General features: G+C 34.2%; 1 protein-coding gene across 8 annotated transcripts in view; it reads right to left on the bottom strand.

Moving 5' to 3' along the window:
• The window catches only part of LOC122026220 (kinesin heavy chain-like), a 98083-nt gene that overhangs the window by 29895 nt on the left and 45905 nt on the right, over positions 1–22283 (bottom strand). For 6 of the 8 annotated variants that reach the window (XM_042584885.1, XM_042584892.1, XM_042584879.1 and 3 more), the window contains exons 6-7: positions 17155–17217; positions 7122–7169 (exon numbers count right to left, since the gene is read on the bottom strand). In XM_042584885.1, coding sequence (XP_042440819.1) covers positions 7122–7169; positions 17155–17217 — 111 coding nt within the window. The remainder of the gene's footprint in view (positions 1–7121; positions 7170–17154; positions 17218–22283) is intronic. The other 2 variants (XM_042584920.1, XM_042584915.1) reach the window with 1 other exon arrangement.

Below are 22283 nucleotides of genomic sequence, written 5' to 3'. Positions count from 1 at the left end.
TATTAGTTTTTAATAATTTTCTAATTATTTAGATACATACTAAGAAGAGAAATAGGCGCGAGACACATGACTGAATGAACTTGTATATGTCAAATATATCAATGTAATGAAGAAGAGTAAAAGAGAAATGGACGGAGATTCGCTTCTATCCTCTCAAGCTAGTGAAGTTCAAGGTTGCCTTATTGAATGTGATGATGAAGATGAGGTCGAGCCGCGTTTAGGAGTTACTTGAAGAATGGTGGCGGGGCCTCGAGAGCGGATGGAGCGCTACAATTAAGGAGGAGCACAAGGAACATTCCCATTAGAGAACTTGATAAGGATTTAGATACATCGGAGGAGAATGAAGATGTTGATTTTGAGTTCGTTCATGAAAGAATTATGAATGTAGTTGATGGTGCATGTGTAAATAATTTAAAAGATTAGTTATGTTTAGTCTAGTCCTTGTTAGCTTTTTGTCATGTTATATTGAAACTTCAAATTTTAAACTTATGTTTTTAGTAAAAGTAATAATATTACTTTTTAAGTATTAATATGGTGGTGAATTTTTATTAATTATCTTATTAGTTGCATTTATATATTTATTTGTACTTTATATAAATTGTATTGTATTGTATGAAACTTATTTATGCATAAACATCATAAAGAATAATAACTATTCATAATATTATGTATAAAAATAGTATATAAAAATTCAACCGATTAGGCACTGCCTAGACGGCCGAGGCGGTAAGCGGTCACTAACCGTCCTGTCACTATCTACCGTCATTTACAACACTGAGCTTAACCGATGAATAAGCGATGCAAAGCCATACTCTTATAAGAGCAAGTTGGATCCACGTAGGTGATTTTGCCACATGGCATCTCTTGATTGATCTAGCATGGATTTCAAGGCTTGTAAAAGAAGGGTAAAGGCCATGTGGAAGGGACAATGGACTCTCTCTTGGAAATATTTGAAGAACAGTTATAGTTTCCCATGAAGCTCAATATAAATTTTTCATCACTATGGTGCATAGACCCTACTTCAATTCAGTTTGTCTACAACCCTATCCACTTTGACCACTTAGCTCAAAAAAGCACCTTACCTTGCCCTACAACCAAACTGCTCGTTAGACTAAACTGCCAAAACTAATCTAACAACTATGTGTAACTACCTCGGGTTGATTTAGATATGATCAACGGAGTTAAGTTAGGCTCTGTGTTTTTTATATCATGTGTCGAAGTGTGCAAAGACTTAGAAATATATGAAGTCGAGCGGAAGGCACAGCAAGAGAGAAGGATGGCACGGGAAGCAAGTCGACGGGCTCGGAGCATTCGAGGGACGAGGAGCTGCAGAAGAGTATGCCGGTGGACGAGAAGAACGTGAGTTGAGATTCCAAGGACGAGCAGTCAAGGAAGACTGCTCGAGGAGAAGGCCGGAGTTGGGTTCGGATGAGCTCAACTCAAGATGGTCAAAGAATCAACAAAAGTCAACTTCTGAGTTGACTAGGTCCACGAGCCCAGACCCGGACACCAGGTCCTCGGATCAGGTCTAGACGCCTAGACTATTCCACCACGTCAGCAAGTTGTTGGTCAAAGAGGATCAGCATTAGAGTCCACGTCAACCAACCCCAATGCACGGACTAGTCCAAGTGCCCGGAAATCGATAATTCATTGACGAAGAGCCGCTGCATAGTGAATTGAGTCGACCACGTCCAGGCACCAGACTGGGTCCAAGCGTCCGAAAAGTGCCACATCAGCAAATAGATAGTTACGACTAGTGGGTTATAAATAGAGTCTTGTCTTTAAAGTTTAGAACAACAACACACTTTGTAGTCTTTCTAGTTTCGGTTTTTAACTGTTGTACTCTCAACACTGTAAGAGGTTTTTCCGCCTTCAACAAAGGAGATCTTTCTATTAGAGCTTTCACTCCCTTGGATTAGCAACCTCCCCAGTTGCAAACCAAATAACTCGAAGTCTTCTCTTACTTTCCTTTTATGCATTTATTTTTATTTAATTAACGTGTGTTTATCCTTGCTAAGTTCAATAGCAAGAGAAGTGTTAAATTTTAATTGCAGGCTATTCATCCCCTCTAGCCAGCCTACTGGGTACCTAGAATTGGTATCAGAATCCAACCGCTTTGAAAGGACTAACGCAAACTAAAACAATAAGATGATGGCTAGATAGAGCATCCACAAAGTTTTTATGAGGATTTCGCTATTTGGAAAAAAAAATAGAGGTATTTTTTTAAAACAAACTTGGAAATTCTTTTAACAATAAAATATGATTTTGTAACACTCATAGATCAACACGGAGAAGAAAAAGAGGAACATCTATGGAACAAGGAGCAAGCTGATTTTGTTGCAAACGGCAAAGCAGAATTTCATCGGCTGAGTATTCTACCGCCGCAAGAAGTCAATCGAATCGGAGCCTACGACTTTGCCAAGGAACTCTAGGAGAAATTCCTAGAACTACATAAAGGAACCTCGGAGGCTAAGCTAGCAAGACAGAACCTACTCCGAAACTAACTTAACAACCTCCGAATGGAAAAGGTCACTGGACTTACGAACCTCGAAGAATCAATAACAAATCGGGACTCGTTAAGGTATGTGTTAAATGTGTTTCCGAGAACACCAGAATGGATGTCTATAGTGGACTCCTACATCTCCAAGTATCTTGAGATATGTACTTTAGAGAATTTATTTTCTACTTTCGAATTACACGAATCGAGATGGCCAGGTATAAGAAAAGAAAAGGAGCCAAGTCAAAACTTAGCATTGAAAGCTAACCAGAAAAACGAATCAGATTCCGACACATCACTCAACAACGACGAAGCAACTTTTGTGGTAAGGAAGTTTTCAAAGTTCTTTAAGTCTAATAACTTTGATAAGAGATTGACTAATAAGATTCTACAAGCAAAGAGGAAAATCAAATGCTACAACTGTCAAAAAGAAGAGCACATCAAGGATAACTACCCGAAACTCAAAAGCAAAGAAAAAGATAAAGGATCAAGACGATCGAAACATAAGAACCAGAAAGCTACATGGGATGAAACGTCATCAGAATCTGAAGGTGAAGCGTACCCCGAACTTGCACTAATGGCAAGTCACCAAGAAGAAAAAGACGAAATCTCGTCCGAGATGGGCATCAAGAACATCAATGAAGGGGGAACTTTGAATTACGAGTCTAACATGGTAAGTGAAGTATGACTCTTACCTCCTAATCAACTTTATGAAGCAATACAGATGTTATATAGATCTCTATGTAAATTACGAACTAAATGTAAGAATTTAAAAAAAGATAATAATGAATTAAAAATAAACTTAGCTAAAGCATGCCCATTAGAACATTTTCTTAAAATTCAAATGGAAAATTGGAAGTTAAAAGAACAAATAGAATTATTGAAAAAGAATGGTGCATGCACAAATTCTTTACCAATTTCAAATTTTAGAAATTATAAAGAGCTAAATTGATATATTAGGAATCATAGGGGCCAAATTGCAAAAAAGTTTAGAAATTATATTTTAAGAAAATTTCTAATAAATCCAATAGGTAGAAATTTATTTTGGTTCCTAAATATATTCTAAACTATTAAATTGATTTTATTTGCATGCTTAAATATTAATTTAATTTAATTTTAACTTTGTTAGAAAAATTAATTATCTCGTAGATTTGTTGTTTATGTTTTTCTATTGAAATGTTTTTATGTGATACACAAATGGATTAGCTATTAGCATAAAAATTTTCAGAATTTTTCGACAAGTAATTAATTTTTTTATGAATTTTTTATCAAAAAATAGAATTTTAAAAATTAAAATTTATTCGGAGATTGATTTTGAGAAACATAATTTTTCAGCTAAAGACCTTTATATTTTGAATACATAGGAAATCAGCAATATTTCTAGATGACAAATTCTATTTTTTAAGCATTTAAATTCGAAAATAATCATTTCTGTTTAAAAATAATATTCTAGTCAAAATAAATATTTGTTAGTCATGAAAAATTTTATCTTGGTCGACTATTTCTGTTTGACCATGATACCGATTTTCAGTATTTTTCGAAACTTAAAAATATTTGTGTATAAATAGAGAATTAATTAATAAAAATTATTACTTTAAAAAATTAATTTCAATAAAAAGGCATAATCTGAAAATTATATTCAAACGCCCAGAAAAATTTCTCAATATTTTTCCAACTTTTTACGTATTTCCCTAACATTTTTTATGTGATCAAAGAAGAGAAATTAGAGATTAAGTTAAGAGGGAGGTATTAATATTTTTCTTGATCTAAATTGATCACAATGTTTTTTAAATTGCAAATTAATATTGTTTTATTATATGTTTTAACTCTTACTTAACTTGAGTTGATTCACATTAAAAAGGGGAAGATTGTAGGTACTCCAGGTTGATTTATATGATTAACCGAGTTAAATTAAGCTCTGCATTTTTGATGTCTTGTGTCTAAGTGTGCAGGGACTTAGAAATACAAAAAATCGAGCAGAATATGTAGCGACCGAAAAGGATGGCACGAGAAGCGAGTCGACGGACTCGGTGCATCTGATGGACGAGGAGCTGTGGAAGACGCGCGCGGCGCTTCCGAGCGACGAGAAACTGAGGAGAAAGACTGCTTGAGGAGAAGGTCAGAGTTAGGTTTGAATGAGCTCAACTCTAGATGGCCAGAGAATAACCAAAAGTCAACTTCTAAGTTGAGTAGGTCCAAGCGCCCAGATCAAGTCGAGGTGCCTGGATCGAGTCCTCGAGCCTGGACTGTTCCACCACATCAGTGAACCATTGGTCGAAGAGGATCAACACTAGAGTTCACGTCAGCCAGGCATCCGGACCGGGTCCAGGCACAAAAAAACCAATAATTCGTTGACGAAGAGCCGTTGCAGAGTGGATTGAGTCGACCACGTCTAGGCATTCAAATAGGTGCAGGCACCTAAAAAGTGTCATATCAGGAAACGGCTAGTTGCGACCAGTGGATTATCAATAGAGCCCTGATCTTTAAAGTTTAGAGGAACAACACACTCTGTAATCTTTCTAGTTTCGATTTTTAACTGTTGTACTCTCAACGTTGTACGAGACTTATTCACCTTCAACAAAGGAGATCTTTCTATTAGAGTTTTCCTTAGATTAGTAGCCTCCCCGGTTGCAACCCAAGTAAACTCGGAGTCTTCTCTTACTATTCCCCCCCCCCCCCCCCTCCCCTCCCTCCCTAGCCGACCTATCGGGGACCTACACTATCCACCTCATATAAGTTGCTCGCCTTCTAACCCACTCAACCCACATTGATTAAACTCAAATAGCTCAGTCAACGCCACCTAACTCTACCCACATTGTCCAAACTCCAAGTAAGACAACCACATTAAACTAGTAAGTTCATTCAAGCCAGTTGAATTTCTATCAAACTGAGCACCTCTAGTCCATTTCCCAACTGAGGTCCAAACCATAATAAATTTCTAGAAAAATTTTAGCAATATTAATTTTATGGATCATCAAAACACCATCTTTTAGGCCTATCATATTTATACAATGAATAATGAGCTTATGACAACATATATTGACATGAATTTAAGCATGATGTTTTATAAGGCTAGACTTTTATTTAAAAATTTCTTTACGAAAATATGTTTTTGGTAAAATGTAACAGTGTCAACTTCATGGATAATCATAACTTTTTTTGTCTTTATCACGTGGTGTTCTCTGATATGACACTATTCCTCAACAAGAATAAAGTCAAAGCCCTCTCACCCACAGTAGTGGCTGAAAACGCTCCAAACCTTACTTGTTTGCCCTTGACCAAGCAATTGTTGAAATCATCACTTCAACTTTTAACCTAGATTTATATAACACAATTTGTTTATGACAACATATATTAACATGAATTTTATTGTACATGATTTTAAAAACACTAGATGTTTCACCATGATTTCTTGATTTCTTCTGTGTGGGTTTAAATAATTCCTTATATACTATAGGCTTCTTAGTGTAGTATGATATTAGCACTCTTTTATACACAGATTAGAACCTCCATCAATTTAGAACCTATCACTTGAAAATATGCACGTCTCTAGAGAAGCCTGAAAATGTAGTCTTCCTGCCGAATCAAGCGAGTTATGCAAACTTGTATTCTTAACTTCTTTCCACATGAAAACTGAAGAACCTGCAGAGCCCAAGCAAGCTTAAAAATGAATGTGACAAAGACCAATAAGTCTTAGGCACCTAAATCTTCAAGAAAGATTAGCAATGCATAAATCTAAAGTTTAATTTTACAGTTCAGATCTGATTGCCTTGTGTTGTTTGTTGTTTGTGGTGGGTTATGAGACGGGAGAAAAGGTCTCAGTTGACATTTAACAAGCATCAACTTTCGATAGGAGGCAACAAAAAAATTTTAAAAAAAAATGCATAGATATAGGGTTTCTCTTCCCTTGACACCTATAAATATCCAAATATGAACCATAGATGGGGGCTCCTCTCTCTCTCTCTCTCTCTCTCTCTCTCTCTCGCATATTTTTCATCACTCACTACACCTCTAGTGACTTAAACTTGGAGAGGCTTTTCAGGCACCCTCTGATGCTTGATCTGGTGTGCTTATGTCGGATCAAACAACTCTCACCTAAGCAGCCACCACTATGTGTGCCCCATTCTTTAGTCCCACCATAACCCATTTTATAAATCAAGAATGTGACCAATTCTTTGTAAAATCAAAACTTCAATGCTCCCAAAAAAGCAAAAACTCCAAATAAATCTAAACAACTTTTAAAAATAAATAAATAAATTTAAATACCCAAATTTATAAATTAAAAAACCTAACTGCATCATTATGATAAACATAAAGTAAAACGAATTTAATCCTACGTGGCCCTTGTTTTCCATGTGGGTTTAAATAATTCTAGATCATAAACACATTATAAAGATAGCAAATAGAATATACAATATTCATAAGCACCCAACTGTTTTCAACTCTAAAGATGGCATGTTGAATCTTTAAACATACTCTATAGAAAATATTTGCTAAAAATAATGCAAGTCTGTGTGATGAAATCAAGTGTATAAGCTAAATATATGTTCCAATGGCATAAATTATAGGTAATCTTCATCCATATATCTTAAATCACAAGAACCATAGCTGGTTGAACTAATACCTGCATATCAAGCACAATACTGTCTTCCTCTACACCAACAATCCTTTCCTGCAAAACTCATCAACTTTAGAAAAAATCCTAATGCCTCAAGGTGTTCCAGTAATGAACTTTACTGGACTAGCACCCATATGTTGTATGAAACAAGAGTAAACATAAAACATAAACCAAAAAAATTCCAACGTAGTCCATACCACAGTTAAACTTGGATGTAAAGGTGTTCATAAATAGATGTTAACGCATGAATGCTTCCTATAATTGTATGAAATGAAAAAAATAAAATTAGTGATACATAAAGAAACCAAGTGACATGACTATCAGACCAGTATCTAAATCTTTGATTTTTGTTAAGATGTCATGGAAAAATGGATATGCATGACATCATTAATATCAATGTATTAAAATTCAGCAAATCGAGAAGAAATAGCAAAAGCATTTGCCTAAACACAATGAAAAGGTTGGTGACATGAGCCAGTATCCTACTCCTAAGTCTTAATATTTATCCACAATAGTTGGGAAAACACTTGAGCTCACATCTTCTAAAGTATCTATTATGTAATTCACAAAATCAGCCTACAAAAATAGCTATATGAAGAAATAATTAAAAGCTTCTGAATTTTTGTCATGTTAAAGCTTCTGAATTTTTTTCAAGTTAAACTTTCACATTTTCATTTCTTTTTTATGACTATTAGTTGAGTTGAACCTAACTAACAAATTAGATTTGGGGCATCAAGTTGTAGGTGTAGTGATAAGGGCACATGAGTTCAAACCAAGAGTGATTTGACTTTATTTTAGTAGGAGTCTTACTCACTTTACCAACACAGCTTGGCAAAATGGAGGACATATTTCTAAGGTGGGAAGGTATAACTAAAAATGTCGTAGCTCTTCAAAACTTTACTGACACGCAGAACAAAGCGGATTTTATTGAGAATTTACTTGGAGAAACGGAAAGGCTAACCTGGATACAATGGAGAATGGCATTTCCCACAGAATACCAAGAACTTGTCAATTCTGCCGAAGGACGAAATGGTACTCAAAATATAATTTCCCAAATTAGAAAAGTTTTCATGCTAGAAGATCCTTTCCAAGGATCCACAGATATGCAAGACCATGCTTATCGTGATTTGGAACGATTATCTTGCTCACAAATAAAAGATATAATTCCTTTTATGAATGATTATATGCATTTAGCAGCAAAAACTGGAAGACTTTTTACTGGCCTGAACTTACTGAAAAATTCTGGTTCAAATTACCTAAGGATCTTGGCCGAAGAGTTAAAATGGCTTTTGAAGAAAAATATCAGGGAAACACAATTGGCGTACATCCAAGAATATTATTTACTTATAAATACCTAGAAGAAGAATGCAAGAAGGTTGCTTTCAACAGATCTCTCAAAGACTTATCTTTTTGTAATCAAATTCCAATTCCTGGATATTATCAAAATACTCACAGAAGATTTGGTATAAGAAGATCAACAACCTACAAAGGCAAGTCCCATGATTCGCATGCTCGCATAGAAAAGAAGAAGCATTTAATACGAAACAAGAAATGCAAATGTTTCTTGTGCAGAGAGGAAGGACACGTTGCTAGAGATTGCCCAAAAAAATATAAAAGTGTGAAAAGGGTAGCAATGTTTGAAGAACTGGAGCTCCCTGAAGATTATGAAATTATGTCAGTACAGGAAGGGGATGAACAATCTGATGCTATTTACAGTATTTCAGAAGGAGAAGATCAGCAGGTACACATTGATTCCATACTAACTAATGAGTACCTATGCATTTTCATTGAACAGAAGAATTGTTATATGATTGGGAAAACCTGTGGTTGGCAACCGTTGGTCAAAGTAACCAAGGAACAGCATGACTGCAACCACATATGGAAGATGAATCAAGAAGTTGCTTTCGAATTTCTTAAATGTCACTGTTGCAGAAGAGATTCTATGAAGAATCATCGGATGCATTGTGAAAAATGCACCCTTACATCATGTGGTATGTGCTCTCTTAATTATTTTGATATCAAAATTCCTGTAGAAAAGGAGCAACACATTCCTTTCAGCCCAACTTCACTTATTCATGAGCAGCAAGCTTATATAGTATGGTTAGAAGCAGAAAATGCAAAGTTAAGACAAGAATTGGATTCCTTAAAAATATTGGCTGTTGTACAATTGGAAAACCTTCAACAAGAATTAGCTGAAGAGAAGGAAGCATTATTAAAAAACATATCTTCTGAGCGTATGGAGCTTGACACGGAAATTGAAGAACTAAAGTACAAAAATGATGCTTTGGAATTAGAAATTCATGATCTCCGAAAAGATCAGGCAACAATTGAGGAAGAGATCAATGTCATTATTGAAGAAAAAGAAAAGGTATTTTCTGCTGAAGAAGTTGCTCATCCCAAAAGAAGAACGAATGGGCTATATAATATGACAGTTGAAATAGATATACCTGGGGTTGAAAAATTCAAGGTCAATGCTATATTTGACACAGGAGCAACAACTTGTTGTATTGATCAACAAACAATTCCAAAAGAAGCTGTTGAAGACAATACCTTTGTAGTAAACTTCAGTGGTATAAATTCACAAACCAAGGCCACTAAGAAACTTAGAAATGGAGGTATTAAGATAAATGATCATGTATTTCGTATTCCTTATACATATGTCTTTCCATTATCATTAGGTAATATCTCAATGATACTCGGCTGCAACTTTATAAGATCAATGTATGGTGGCTTAAGGATAGAAAGAAATAAAGTAACATTCTACAAAAATGTTACTACTATTAAAACTCAGCAAGAAATAGCAGTAGTACCAGCACTGGAAGAGTTAAGCCTGGAAGAAGAAGAATATATTCAAATTCAGGAACAAGTTCATATTATTGAGGCACCATTACAAGGTACACGTTTTAATAGACTATTAAAAGAACTTGCTGAAACAGGTCAGATTGGAGAAGATCCTATGAAATTCTGGTATCAAAACCAAGTTAAATGCCATTTGGAAATAAAAAATCCCAACTTGATTATTGAAGATAGGCCTCTCAAGCATGTAACTCCAATAATGCAAGACTCATTCAGAAGACATGTAAAGGCGTTATTAGATCTAAAGGTAATCAGACCAAGCAAAAGCCGCCACAGGACAACAGCCATTATAGTATATTCGAGCACTACAGTTGACCCGATAACTAAGAAGGAGACAAAAGGAAAGGAATGCATAGTTTTTAACTACAAAAGACTTAATGACAATACGCACAAAGATCAGTACAGTCTCCCTGGAATCAATATCATCATCAAAAGAGTCAGACAAAGCAAAATATATTCGAAGTTTGATCTCAAAAGTGACTTCCATCAAGTAGCTATGAGCCCAGAATCCATAGAATGGACCACTTTCTGGTTCCTGATGGGTTATACGAATGACTTGTCATGCCCTTTGGGCTTAAAAATGCTCCGGCCATATTTCAGCACAAAATGGATTTCTGTTTCAAAGGTACGGAACAATTTATTGTTGTTTATATTGATGATATTCTTGTATTTTCCCAAACAGGTGAAGATCATGAAAAGCACCTCAGTATAATGCTCAACATTTGCAAGAAGAATGGGCTTATTCTCAGTCCTACCAAAATGAAGATTGGAAGCCCTACAATAGAATTTCTAGGAGCTTCAATTGGGAATTCAAAAATAAAACTGCAGGAGCATCTTATTCGAAAAATTGCTGACTTCAAAGATGAAGAGGTAAAAACAACAAAAGACCTTCGATCCTGGTTAGGCTTACTCAATTATGTTAGGAGTTATATTCCTGAAATGGGTAAAATATTAGGCCCATTATACTCCAAGACCAGCCCAACCGGAGAAAAGAGAATGAATTCTCAAGACTGGACTTTGATCCATAAGATAAAAGGTTTAATTACTCAACTCCCTGATTTGGAACTTCCCCCTAATAATTGTTTTATTATAGAATCTGATGGCTGCATGGAAGGATGGGGGAAATTTGTAAATGGAAACCCCAAAAGTTTGATCCAAAAACAGCAAAAAAGATTTATGCATATGCCAGCGGAAAATTTAATCCCATAAAATCAACCATTGGCGCTGAAATATATGCAGTTATGAACAGCTTGAACAATTTCAAGATCTATTATCTTGATAAGCAAGAGCTAATGGTGTGCACTGACTGCCAAATGATTATAAGCTTCTTCAATAAGTCTGCGCAAAATAAGTTGTCTAGAGTCAGATGGATTTCTTTTACTGACTTTATTACTGGCCTCGGAGTACCTGTTTGTTTCCAACACATAGATGGTAAGGATAACCTTCTTGCTAACTCTTTATCACGACTTGTCTGTTTTCTTACAGCATCATCATGGCAACTCAAAGAGAAGGGGATAAACCTTCTAGCCTAAATAGAAGCAACAATCATACAAGTCAAAGGCCGACCCAGCCCAGTTGCAGTACAGCATTTGGAGAATATCATCAGCTCCATGATGAGTACTCCTCAATTATTGGTGACCTCCCCACAACAGGCATCTTTTTCAAAGAAGAACACGACAAAGGAGAAAGACTCGTTGAAATTGAATATCAAGCTTGTGGAGAATTATTGGACACACACAGGGAACTTGAGCACATCCTCCAGCTCAAGGAATATCTTTTCCGAAGAAACCAACAAAGTAGTGGCCCAGACACTCAATGGGGCAAAGGATTACCAGCTATCCAAGAACAACGAAGGAATCTCTTTAAGACATATGTACAACTATAAGAGATAATCCACCAGATCCGCATGACACCTCCGTAAAATAGTGGTGGACCCATAATAACAGTGAATTGAGTCTCGGGGAGTCGTTCACTATAAAGTAACTTTAATAAAGTAGCTTTAATAAGATATGATAAGATATCCAGAATCTTGTAAGGAGTGATATGGTGAGCTGTAAAGAATGACGATGGGGCTCAATGAGCACCCGGTTCTTATCACCTCATCATCTCATCTCTATATAAGTCGTATAGACGCCTCATTGCAAGACACAAAGGAAATCATCCTACAAGTCTTACTCTGAAAGCATCCTTAAGAGCAAGCTTAGTCCTGTAAGTTCTTTACTAGTTCTCTTGTACATTATCTAAGTTTGTTTTAAAGAAATACATTTTCGCTATTGTTCTGGTATCAGAGCTAGTTTATGGCTAAGTAACAAAAATTATTCAAGGTTTCTCTAGTAAGAAGTAATTGTGATAATTAGTAAATTAATGAGCTTTATTCCCATACTTCAATAACAGATATCTTTCTGAAAGTATCTCCAAAGTATGCTAGCCCCTAAAGTTAAAAGGTAAACCGTGATAAAGCGACCAATAATGGTTAACTGGATTGCAAAAGGGTAGGTCTTAACTTGGACAACTGCAAAGAGGCCATAAATCCAAGGGCACACCTACATGAGCTAAAGAAGATTACACCATACTCTAAGCCGTAAGCAGTTGTGAAAATAAAACCTTAAGCTAGTCTACTTTTTGAAGTGTTAATCAAATAATTAACTGGAAAAAGGAATTGCTTGAACGTCTGCAAACTAAGTAATTCCGTTAGGGTGGATAGCCAGAAGCCTTAACATGAAAGAAGGGTGGATAGCCAGAAGCCCGTCTTTTAGAAAGTTGATTATATGTCTAAACAATGGGAAGAAGCTATTTAGGAATGGTATACTAAGTCACATACTTCAAACCTAGAGTACCTTGATCTCACAGAAACAAAGCCAACAACAAAAGAAATAGCTCATAACCTTTCAGTCATTTATGACAAAGTCTGTTTATCTAGTCGAGTTCACATCAAGCATTTCAAAACTTTGTTAGGAGAATTAGAGGCTGTCAAATTACAAAACCAGAAGTTGGAAGAAGCTATTAAGATATTAACAAAAGAAACAATAGAAAACAAGCCTCTAACAAAAAGCAGGTAGAAGAATTTATAGAAGAGCAGGCTGAAAAAGTGTTTACAGACCTAAAAGGAAAACTTACTAAGATCGACAAGGTGTCACAAAAATTAGAGGCTTGGACCTCTACATGAGTTATATAAACACTCGAGCAACAAATAGTTACAAAGAAGCCTTAGCGGCCACCGAAAACATTGAATCACCAGCTCTTGGTTTTTGTAAGCCTGCGGAATACAAAGGTCCTCTGACCAGTTCAATTGTTGTAATTAAGCAAGCAAACACCCAAATACAGTTACTTGTAACAATCTTAGAAAAGCTTGAGTCTCTTGAAGATCGAATTAAATGAATATAGTCTAAAACACCAACTACCACTACAATCCCGGATGAAGTAATCAACAGCTTGAACGAAAGAATCAAGACTTTAAACATTTCTGAAAAACCTAAGGAAAACCCAGGGAAATTATTAGTTTTTAAAGACCCCTTCAAAACCTTTGAAGAAGAAAAAGCTAAAAAGTAATTATGGCTACTAGACATTCAACTTCAGATCCTCCTGTTACTACAATCACAAGAAGAACAGCAACTGAAGCAGCCCCCCTATTTGAAGATCAAATTCGAAGTTATCGTCAAGGACAACGGAGGAGATATAATGCTCAACGCACCCGACAAAGAGTAGCTAGACAAATTACTGGAAGGAGTCCACATAATCAAACGCTAGAGCAACAGACGGACCCTCAAATACAGCTAAGACTTTTATGCAAGAACGGACATCCATAGTTCCTGCTGAAGTATTATACCACTCATGTAATGATGATGTTAATCATCGTGTTTATGTGCACCGCTCTGAAGAGGCAATCCTAGTTACTACAAATCAAGTGGATCGTGCCTTCATCCAACCAGAAAGTTTTCATCAACTACTAAGGAGCGGTATGCGATTCATTCATATAGGGGTAATTCAGGTCCGTATTCAAATCCTTCACCGACAAGAAGAAGGAACGCTAGCTTTAGTAGTGTTCCGAGATAATAGATGGCAAGGTGACCAGGCAATTTTTGCCACCATGGAAATAGACCTTTCTCACGGGAGTCAACTGGTATATGTTATTCCTGACACAATGTTAACAATTTCTGATTTTTATAGAAATGTGCAGCTCTCTATCTTGGCTCACGATGGCAGCATGGTGATGCTAATCTTCTCATTACAAGGGGATTAGTGGGCCGATTATCCAACACACCTAATGTTAGATTTGATATGAAGTAGAAAATGTAGTTGACTACCTCGCTAGTCACGGAGTTCGCGCTCTTCCAGGATGAAGATACAGCACCAGGGATGTCTTAGGACAAAATTGGATTATACGGCAATCTGTAATCAACATTCCTATGCAACCTACTGAAGTAAATACAAGAAATTTACCATATCTCCTCCGTTGTCCTTGACGATAACTTCGAATTTGATCTTCAAATAGGGGGGCTGCTTCAGTTGCTGTTCTTCTTGTGATTGTAGTAACAGGAGGATCTGAAGTTGAATGTCTAGTAGCCATAATTACTTTTTAGCTTTTTCTTCTTCAAAGGTTTTGAAGGGGTCTTTAAAAACTAATAATTTCCATGGGTTTTCCTTAGGTTTTTCAGAAATGTTTAAAGTCTTGATTCTTTCGTTCAAGCTGTTGATTACTTCATCCAGGATTGTAGTGGTAGTTGGTGTTTTAGACTCTATTCGTTTAATTCGTTTAATTCGATCTTCAAGAGACTCAAGCTTTTCTAAGATTGTTACAAGTAACTGTATTTGGGTGTTTGCTTGCTTAATTACAGCAATTGAACTGGTCAGAGGACCTTTGTATTCCGCAAGCTTACAAAAACCAAGAGCTGGTGATTCAATGTTTTCGGTGGCCGCTAAGGCTTCTTTGTAACTATTTGTTGCTCGAGTGTTTATATAACTCATGTAGAGGTCCAAGCCTCTAATTTTTGTGACACCTTGTCGATCTTAGTAAGTTTTCCTTTTAGGTCTGTAAACACTTTTTCAGCCTGCTCTTCTATAAATTCTTCTACCTGCCTTTTTGTTAGAGGCTTGTTTTCTATTGTTTCTTTTGTTAATATCTTAATAGCTTCTTCCAACTTCTGGTTTTGTAATTTGACAGCCTCTAATTCTCCTAACAAAGTTTTGAAATGCTTGATGTGAACTCGACTAGATAAACAGACTTTGTCATAAATGACTGAAAGGTTATGAGCTATTTCTTTTGTTGTTGGCTTTGTTTCTGTGAGATCAAGGTACTCTAGGTTTGAAGTATGTGACTTAGTATACCATTCCTAAATAGCTTCTTCCCATTGTTTAGATATATAATCAACTTTCTAAAAGACGGGGCTTCTGGCTATCCACCCTTCTTTCATGTTAAGGCTTCTGGCTATCCACCCTAACGGAATTTCAAATTTTTACCTATTATTTTCACTTTTAAACGTGACGTTCTCTTTTTTTAAAAAAAAGCATATTAACTAGTATAAGATCGTATGTTATCACAAAATCCAATATAGTTTTCCCTTTTTCATTTCTTATTCCGAACTCATAGCCACATGCACACTCTCATATTCCTCATGTTTTCACTCCGATATACCTATTTAAATCGTCTCCTATTAAAATCATTTCATTTGGTGGAATGTTTTGCAATACTTCATCTAGGTCATCCCAAAATCTTGATTTGATATCATTATCTAATCATACATAAGGTGCATATATGCTAATTATGTTCATAGTTTCTTTCATCACTATTATTTTGAGAGCAATTCTATACCTCTTGCTAACTACTCCTACAACTTCATTTTTTAACGAACTATCTATCACAATACTCACTCCATTTCTTGTTTTATTCTTTCTGTGTACCATAACTTAAAACTCGAGTTCTCTATCATTTTTGTCTTCTCATCCATCCATTTTCTCTTGTACACACAAAATACTAATTATTCTGCTAATCATAGTATCTACTACCTCCATTGCTTTACGAGTGAGAATTTCTATTCTATGTTCCAAATCTTACACTAGTAGTTTTCCTATAATATTTGTTCTTATTCAACCTATGACGTGAGAACTCTTGCCTATTTAATACTACGCTTAAGTTCTCATGGAGATGTAGTAATCCTTATGCGAACCCTGCAACACCTTCCTTCCGAGGAACAACCTAGTATTAGCATAATAGTTTAATAGATTTATTTATTAAATATTTATCTTAGTTTAACGCTAGCTAGTAACCTAACACAACCCACTCCTTTATCCGGGCTTTGGGGCCGACCGTAATTCGTCATGGTCGGAGTTGTCAAAACAAACTATATAATTATTGTAAATTAGAGAATGAGTTCTAAATACTAATAAAATGTGTAACTTCTTTTAATGTTTTTCCTTTTTTTTAGCATTCAATTTTTTTAAAGATGTTTTAGCACTAAATCTTGGTCAAAGCTTTGTTTTGTGTAAATTTTCATGTTTGATATGCATGTTATGACCATTTAGGGGTAATAACATACATTTGTGGCATCCAACTAGAGATTTGCATTATATCACTATTTTAACACTCAATCATCTTTCCGCTAAAATATAGGTGAATATTAAAACAAATTATATAAATTTTGTAAATCAAGAGTCCTAAATAATCATAAATGAATCCATTTTAGAATTTTTTTTTTTTTGCAACTCAAAATATTTTTTTAGATTTTTTAAGGGTGATAAAGGCTAAAGGTATTTTAGAATCTCAATGGCAATTTATGGAAAAAAAAGGATCTGGGTAGAGTATAACTAAAACTATGGGTGGTTTTTCAAGGCAATTGCCCTAAATTTTTCAATATATTGATATTTTATGAATTGATTATAGAATTTATTTTTAGCAATTATTTTTTCAAATATATTAATTTGTTCAAGGTATTCTAAAACTAGATGCTATAAATTATAAATTCGTGTAAATTTTGTAAAAAAAATAGATATTAGAATTAGAATTCTTTAAAATGTATCCTAAGTTTATTTCATGAAATAGCTTTTTAAATAACTTTGGAAATATATAGAGAATTTAAGCGATTTTTCGAATTATAACAAAATTTTAGTTATACTAAACTATAAAAAGTTGCGATTATTTAATAATATGCTAGTTCTCTTCTAAAAGCATACAAATCCAAACAATTACCTCCATTCGGACAAGTCTATCTTTAATGGTCTCAACATTCTTGAGTTCAAACTCAAATAGAGCCTACATAACAATTATCACGAATCAATTAGACTACCAGAATAATTGTAGCAAAAAAAAAGTTGAAATCCACCACCCAAGAGGGGCCCCAGAACAATGCACCATCAAAAAGTGAACTACAACCACAAATAACTGGACATGTTTGAACCCAAGAGGGGCCCCAGAACAATGCACCATCAAAAAGTGAACTACAACCACAAATAACTGGACATGTTTGAACTCATTTGAGACTGATTAATCATTTAGCAATATTGGAACTAACAATGAATCCAAAATGGGGACATGAAAGTTCTCGTGTTGCCACTATGTAATAACAGATTCAAGATATCATTTTCAACCTACTAAAGTGAATCAAGCATTATCATTCTTCTCTTGTAATATTGATATTAATTAAATATTCACCTCTTCTAACTGCAAAATATATTAGTCTTTATAATGTTCAAACCATTTTAACCTATTTTCTCACATTTATCATGTGTTGAAGCTACAACAAATTTCTCTTGATATGAGTTAACATTCTTTATTTTATTATTTATAGTACCTTCATAAATTTACCTCATGATTTTCATTTCTACTATATTAACTTTCTATGTTTGTTACTTCCTATAGTTCAACACTTCAACTAATGGTAATTTGTGTCATAATCCAAGGTATTAAAAAGTGATTCCAAGTGATAAAGTCGCCAACCGACTGCCTATCACCTAGATGGTAGGTGGGTGCCTAGCCATGGTTAATATAAAAATATTATTAAAATAGAGAAAATAAGTAAATTAAATTAACACTGACTAATACTAATAATATATGACAATCATATATTTTATAATCAAAACAATTTTATAATCACAAATAAACAAATCATAAATGATAAGGAAGAACTAAACACAAAACAACAACAAATTTTATGAAATATTGCAACAACAACAACAACAACCAAGTTTTTTCCCACTAGGTGGGGTCAGTTGTATGAATCCTTTTATGTCATTGAGCTCTATCCCATTGAAATATTGCAACAAAGAAAATAAAAATCATAAGAAAATATAAAAATGCAATTCATAATCATAAATCCAAAAACCAAAAACAGTATATAAAGAATACGAGTAAGATGACTAATGTAAAATAATCCAACTTATAAAAAATAATTTATTTCCTTTGATCCATTTGAACTGCTAAGTAGATTGTATAGGTTGCGTAAATTGCCTAAATGAATTATCTAAAAGATGTTGCCTAACAACCAAGCAAAATGACCTTTGATGAAACAAGACAGGTAGGTGCCTAGACTCTTAGACTGTTTTATAAAACTTTTGCCACAATTTTATATATTTCTTTATGTAGCATCAAACTACCTTAAACATTCAAACTCATGAATAAGATAAAATGCCATAAATTGAAATACTAAAATTATTGGGGATCATAACCCTTTTATAAACACATAATACGAAAAAGTCATCTAAAATTACCTAAACTATATATATATATATATATAACAAACTTTCTAAAAATTGGAAATATTAACAACTCACTTTTAAAAAAAACTTGATTAACTAAAAAAATGTAATTATTATTTTTTATGTTAATCTTAATTTTTATCATATTTGTAACTCAAGTTAGAAGAGAACTCTTGGCGCAATGGTAAAGTTATTGTCATGTGGGTTCGGGTCATAAAAATAACCTCTTACAATGTAGGATAAGGTTGCATATAATAGATTCTTCCCCGAAACCCCACGTTAATGGAAGTTTCACGCATCAGGCTGCCCTTTGTGTTAACTTAAGTATATCAAATAATGATATGAGTTGTGAGTTCAAACCAAGAAAGATTTGGACTCGTCTTGTCATATTTAGATTTGAACCAAATTTTTATTGGATAATTCAATTTAGTTTAATTGGGGGAGGGGGATACATGTATTTCTTCTTTCTATCTTCACTAATCCTCGCCCTCTAAGCCCTTCTCTTCCAAGGCATGCCTAAGTTTCAATCTTGAATTGGAATGATATTCATTTCGGTATCGATCCACCAATGTTTCTATGTATGATAACAATAATGATATGGAGTTGAAGAAGGAAGAAGATGAAGCATAAGAAGTTTGTGCCGAGCATGATTTTAAATCTTATACCATATCGGGCAGATCGGTCGAAACATATATTCAAGTAAATTAACGAAACTTGATACGATTGAGCACAAACAATGTCTCCTTCCTTTGATTCATCTCTTTCCTCCTTTAACCTTCAATTTGTCATCAACATCATGCATCATAGTATCGATACAATTCTCAAAGAGTATCTTTCCAATCAAAGACTAAAACTATGGCACAGCTCGAGATTTTGAACCTTGGTGTTGAGTGGCATCCAGTTTTGGTGATTTACCTAAATGAAACATTTCGACTGTTCCCCCAACACAGTACAAGATTTCAAATCATGTTCTCTTCTACCTGTCACAATGCCACCACCTTCACTCCTTTCTATGTGTGCCACCAACCTTAACATAGTCGTAGGCCTCCTATCTTTTGACAACTCTCTCTCTCTCCCCTATTTATTCCCTCTTCCCCTTCCCTATTCAATGCATCCGATGACCTACATCCGGTCATCATGCCAACCACTTGTGTTCCATGCACACCTTAACACCACCATTGCCCTTTCACCTGGTTCTTTTTCCCCTCTTTTGCTACTCTCTTCTCCTATATCACCCTCTCCACGCAAGGGCATCGAAGGGCAATCAACTTCTCCCTCAAACCCTTCCCCTCCTTCAAACCCCAACTACCTAATTCACTTCTAAATTTCCTTTTTCAACACTGGAGTGAACTACCATTTGTTGAGATTGGCATTTAAGAAATTAAGATCATAGTAATTGGGAAAGGACCACATATTTTAGATAACAATTGTTTGTTTGCTATTTAGGTTAATTTGCTAAAGTGTTTTATCATCAGATCACCTACTTTGTTTAGTCAACCAAGGAAAATTACTTGGTAAAAGCTTAGTAGGTTTGTTATGATATGTGTCTTGGTGTATTTAGTTCAAATTTAGAGATTCTTGGTTGTTTGCTAGTAATGAATGTTAGATTCCTTAATTTGGATTGATTTGGGAAAATTAGAAAATGAATGGATTCATTGACATTGAGTTTAGTTAATTTTTAGATTTTCTATTATTATCATATTTAGTTTATCTGAAGCCTTCCCAAGTCCTTCCTATACTTGTTTTTGTACTTTTGTAGATATGCATCAAGAGGAAGTGCACTGCTTTTAGAATTTCAAATTTTTACCTAGTATAATTCGAGGTCGGTAAATTTACCCTTAGATTCACTTATATGTCCTCATGAATGAATTTTGCATATATAAAAATATTATTTATATTGCTACAACTATTTTTAAAAAAAGAAATTAAAATAACACTTAATTATCAAAATGGATTCTAAAAGACAAAGAGAGATTGCTTTAAAGGAAAAACAATTAATACCTTAGTTACTCCTTAGTTGAAATATATCTTTAAACTACATATCTTCAAAGCTATTTGTTGATTTGCAAGTTGATACTTGTACACCTCTTTAATGCTATAATTATCTAGAGATCATCTAAAGGAGATGTAGGTAGCCCCCTTTAACTAATCTACAGGATGTGACCTCAAGGTAGAATAATTGATGTATAAAGATTTAAAGTAAAAAAAATAATGGTTATTATAAATGGTGAAAAATAAATACTCAAAATGAAACTATGAACTTAGCCTTTTACTATAGTTCTTAATTGCCCATAGAGAGATGGTAGCGTGGTTCGTACATGGATAATATGTTTTTGCACAAGCATTATACTATTGTTTATCACCAATAACGGTTTACACATATGTTAGATGACATCATTTGTAGCTTGAGAGTCTTCCTCCAATGATTCAATAAGTAGTGAATATATTAATGATGATTAAAACAACAATAACCAAGTCTTTATCCCATTAAGTGGAGAGTAAATATATTAATGACAACTAAAAGAGATGATTAGAAATGGATTAAATTATGATAATAAATGGTGAAAATTAAATAGATCTACTTATGAAAAGTAAATTGTGATACTTAAGTGTAATAAAGATAAATGTTGATTTTACATTAAAATAAAAACCATAACTTAAAACTCTAGTGGTGGAAACTTAAACTCTACATGCATATAATCTCTACCACTTAGCAATTTGTGTTTACTGTCCATTTTCCTTGGCCAATAGTTTTGTAGGCAATGGCTGGTTTAAAGCCTTATTTGGTTTTAGTCGATCTATAGACTTGCTTTAAGATCCTCGACATGATAGAAATTGAGACTATATTTACTTGTACCTTTCATTTTAATTGTTTGACATTTTCCTTTTGTATATCCACATTGTATTCTCTTTTAATAAAAGAAATAAAAATGTTTATAATATATATTTTTATTGAATGCCTCCTTTATATTTTAAGCCAATTATCATGGATTGAAATGTGAAATCTCGTACCATGTTTTCTTACCCTCCCATTTCAAGCAAGTACACAATTTTAAAACTTTCAGCTGAAGTAAAAACACCCTCTCATCATATAAATATGATTTCCTTTGTCTACACTTCAACTAGAACAAAAAATAAATAGTTGCTCAAACTTCCTTATTACAAATTATATATATCATAGCTGCTTCAATAAAGATAAAGAAAAAAGAAAAAAGAAACCAAATTGGACATATAATTTATGAAGTTATCCAAAGTTGATTAATAAGCATATACCTAGATTAGGCCCTAATAAAGTCTCTTTTAATGAAAAATGGTCAAAGCATGCCCCCTCTCATCCAGTAAACCAAAATCTTATCTTCTGACTAAGAAATTGTTTCACCAAAACAGCCTATGAAATGATATTTTCTATCAATTTCTAAATTGAATTAGATGATGCAGCCATATAAAGTAACATTCCATGCTAGATTTTTTGTTCTCCGGGTAGAAAGGTGAGGTTTTGGTATTTTGTGGTGCCAACACTTTAACATGTTCTAATATGTTTTAAGATCAACCAAGTTAATCTTATACTACACTTGTTTATTTATCTCCGAATATTAACCTATGACAATCATAAAATTTAGAGCA

The sequence above is a fragment of the Zingiber officinale genome, chromosome 1A (assembly GCF_018446385.1).
Source record: "Zingiber officinale cultivar Zhangliang chromosome 1A, Zo_v1.1, whole genome shotgun sequence".
In the NCBI taxonomy this organism is placed as follows: Eukaryota; Viridiplantae; Streptophyta; class Magnoliopsida; order Zingiberales; family Zingiberaceae; genus Zingiber; species Zingiber officinale.
This window is presented reverse-complemented; position numbering and strand designations above follow the sequence as displayed.